We start from the raw sequence: 3,035 nt of genomic DNA on the forward strand, positions 1-3,035 counted from the left end.
GCACCGCACCGCCTACGACTTTAAGCAGAGCCACTGACCTTAAAAATTTTGCGGATATTTGTTTCTTTCTTCCAACACACTATTGCCTCCAAAACTTTACCTGAATGCCAAAGAGCTTTGCCTCTGCAAAAACTAAGGCGTAAGACTTTCTTTAAATGCCACTAAATGATTGCATTGTCCAGAGCTGCAGCGACAGCCTAACAACGACACTTCGAGGAACAGAACTCACCGAATTCACTTCAAACGAATGCGGTATTGTACTCTTCAGTTACTAATACATGCACAGCTATGTATGTTTATTGGGGAGTGAGACCACTTTAATACCCACCAGCCTAGTGGCTTCTATATACAAATATGCACACATACACACATGCTACTTAAGTGCGCCATCGCCGGCAAAGTCAAACAATTTTTCTGTTTATTTTCACTTTTATTTCTCACTTTACAGTCTTGCAACCACTATTCCAAGTGCAGTCGCAGTCACTTCCGCCGAACTGTGACTAAACCGCAGTCGTGTAAAAACAAGTAAACTTAAAATGAGAACGGCGACGAGAACAAAAAACAAAAAATGTATTTGTTGGTGTGGCAACGACAAGCCTGTTCAGGTAAATGCCACACCATTTACCCACAGACGCCACGGCGAAGAGGCAAAAGGTAATGAATGACCGTGGTGATGGCGGCAGGCAGTGTCGTCTGGTTGAGTAAGAAAAACTTGCTGCTATGCATTTATACTTACCACTTTCCAACTCACTTCCAGCGCTCTCACAGGTATTCGTATTATATGCCATTGTGCTGCAGCTCGTTTGCTATGGTTTTTTGGTAATAAATTTCTATAGCCGGAAATTTATTCGCCCACAAATGTTTGGTTGTGTATTAAATACTACTGAAGCCGGGGTAAGCAAGCAGCAGCCAACAATAAGTTGTGAAAAGAGGGGGGTGGGGGGGGAAACAGTGAAAAACGGTGCAAGAAAAAGGCATTGCATGTAATACGGCTGCGGCGCGTCGACAAACAGCAGAAAGCAGTATAATGTGGAAAGGCACAAAAAATGAGTGGAAACAAAATCAAAGCATACTTTATAGCGCGTGAGACTGTGCTTAAGCTCGAACACTTCAATGTGGGCATTGGTTTTTTTTTGTTTTTTTTTTTTTGTTGTACCTTAGCGCCCATTTGAGGTTTCAGCTTTCGAAATTTTTCTCTGCATTTTTAACTCTTCCAAACCATGAAAAAGTGCATTTTTGCGGCTTAACTGGGAACTTGCAAGGGCACACTCCACACTCTGCCCCTCACAGCTTTACTTATTCAACTTTGACCGAGTACTTTTTGGGTACTTTTCCAGCCTGTGGGCGTTAAGTTTTGAAGTTCGAGGATAATTTAAAATGCAAACAGGCTGATAAGTTAGCTTTAATACAAGCCAGCCGTAGCTTTATTTGGTTTTGTTTTTATGTTTGTTAGCACATTTTTGGGCGATTTGAATAATTTTTTTGCACAATTTCTTTGCATATTTTTCAGGTCAAACGCTTAACTATGGGCCTCTTGCGTACGAATGAGGAATCGCGCCCGCTGGTTGGTATCGCGACGCCCACAAATACGACAAACACAAACTTGCTGAACAACTCTAAGCTCGATAGTTCAACAAGCAATAAAATCTACTCGAATGATTACATTAATGAGGAAGCTTTTGAGCCGGAGAAGTTTATTGCAAGCAAATTTGGTGATTCATGTCGACAATCGTTGACGGCCATACCAATGTTGGACACTGTGAACCTGAACGACAACAGCGAGTTCAATTTGAAGAAGCGTTATTTGCGCGAGACGAGTAGTGGTGAGTGATATTTGTAATGCAATTTTTCGCAGATGAATTTTTCAACAACTATTTACTGTACTTAGCACCCAAATTTTTTTTTTGCTTTTGAGAAGAGACACATAAGAGCATAAAATTGTTAGTGTCGAGTATTTAGGAGGAGATGCAATTTTAAAATTTAATTTATTATGCAAATGCAACAAAAACTGTTTATTATTATTGAATTGATTGCTTACAACAAACATATGAATATTCTCCGCTGGTTCTCAAACCTTCGAAAAATTTCTAATTCTCAAGTTCTAAATAATACAGAGACACTTCTGAGACAGATTTATATGGATGCCAGGCTATTTCAATATTGCAGAAAATCGCCTGCTCAATGAGACATGCTGTGGTCGATGTGAGCGACCCCTGACTACATATGGGCTACTCTTGAGCAGATGGGCCTCGTGTCAGCTCAGCGAATGCTGGGCGAAAACAAGAAAATTTTCCTCTGTATGGTTTTCTGCCTGAAGGAAGATCGGAAGCGGTCAATTTATGCCCTTAGGCTTACAAACCCGCAGCTCTCAATTCTGGTGGGCATATTGACAAGACACTGCCCTATCGGAGTTCTTGGAAGATGACGAAATTAAATGCCTAGACTTTTGAAGACTGCAATTCAAACTCCTAGTATCGGGAAGGTCATCTGCGAAACTGCTTTTCTGACACCTCTGGTCCCTTTTCATGGACTTTGACAAAAATGGAAAATACAATTTTTCAAAAAAAAATGTAACTCCTATACTCAAACCCTTGCAAGCATTAAAACTACTAAGCCAAACACTTCATGGAATACTTATGTATGAATTTTTTATTTATTTGTTTTTCTTTGAATCACAGCAAACTCCAGTCCGAAAATATTCGCAAATCGCCTGCGCGCAAATACCCTCTCGGCGGCTATTCGTTCCAACACCACCTCCAACTCCTACACAAATACTAACATTGCCACCGCCAGCGATGTCGTCCTAGATGATGATGCCGATGAAGCTGATCTCAAAGATGCCTCTTGGTTTCAGGCTGGAATTTCTCGGAACATTGCTGTCGAAGTGCTTAACAATAAGAGTCCTGGTGCCTTTTTAGTGCGCAAAAGCACTTCTAAGCCGGGTTGTTATGCCTTAACGCTGCGTGCGCCATCGCCACCCGGACCAAAAACTGCCAACTATATAATATTGCGGACGACACGAGGCTTTAAAATCA

At 41.3% G+C, this 3,035-nt stretch overlaps 1 protein-coding gene across 1 annotated transcript; it reads left to right on the plus strand.

Moving 5' to 3' along the window:
• Positions 1–1,510: 1,510 nt before the first annotated feature.
• Positions 1,511–3,023, plus strand: LOC108379621 (tensin-like; the record flags this gene model as incomplete). The annotated part of the gene is made up of 2 exons (XM_017635971.1): positions 1,511–1,823; positions 2,679–3,023. Coding segments are annotated over 2 exons (658 nt in total), but the record flags the coding sequence as incomplete, so codon positions are not given.
• Between the last annotated feature and the right edge of the window lie 12 nt (positions 3,024–3,035).

Source organism: Rhagoletis zephyria, unplaced genomic scaffold (genome assembly GCF_001687245.7).
Source record: "Rhagoletis zephyria isolate East Lansing unplaced genomic scaffold, Rhagoletis_zephyria_1.1 Rzeph_scaffold_16818, whole genome shotgun sequence".
Classification (NCBI taxonomy): Eukaryota; Metazoa; Arthropoda; class Insecta; order Diptera; family Tephritidae; genus Rhagoletis; species Rhagoletis zephyria.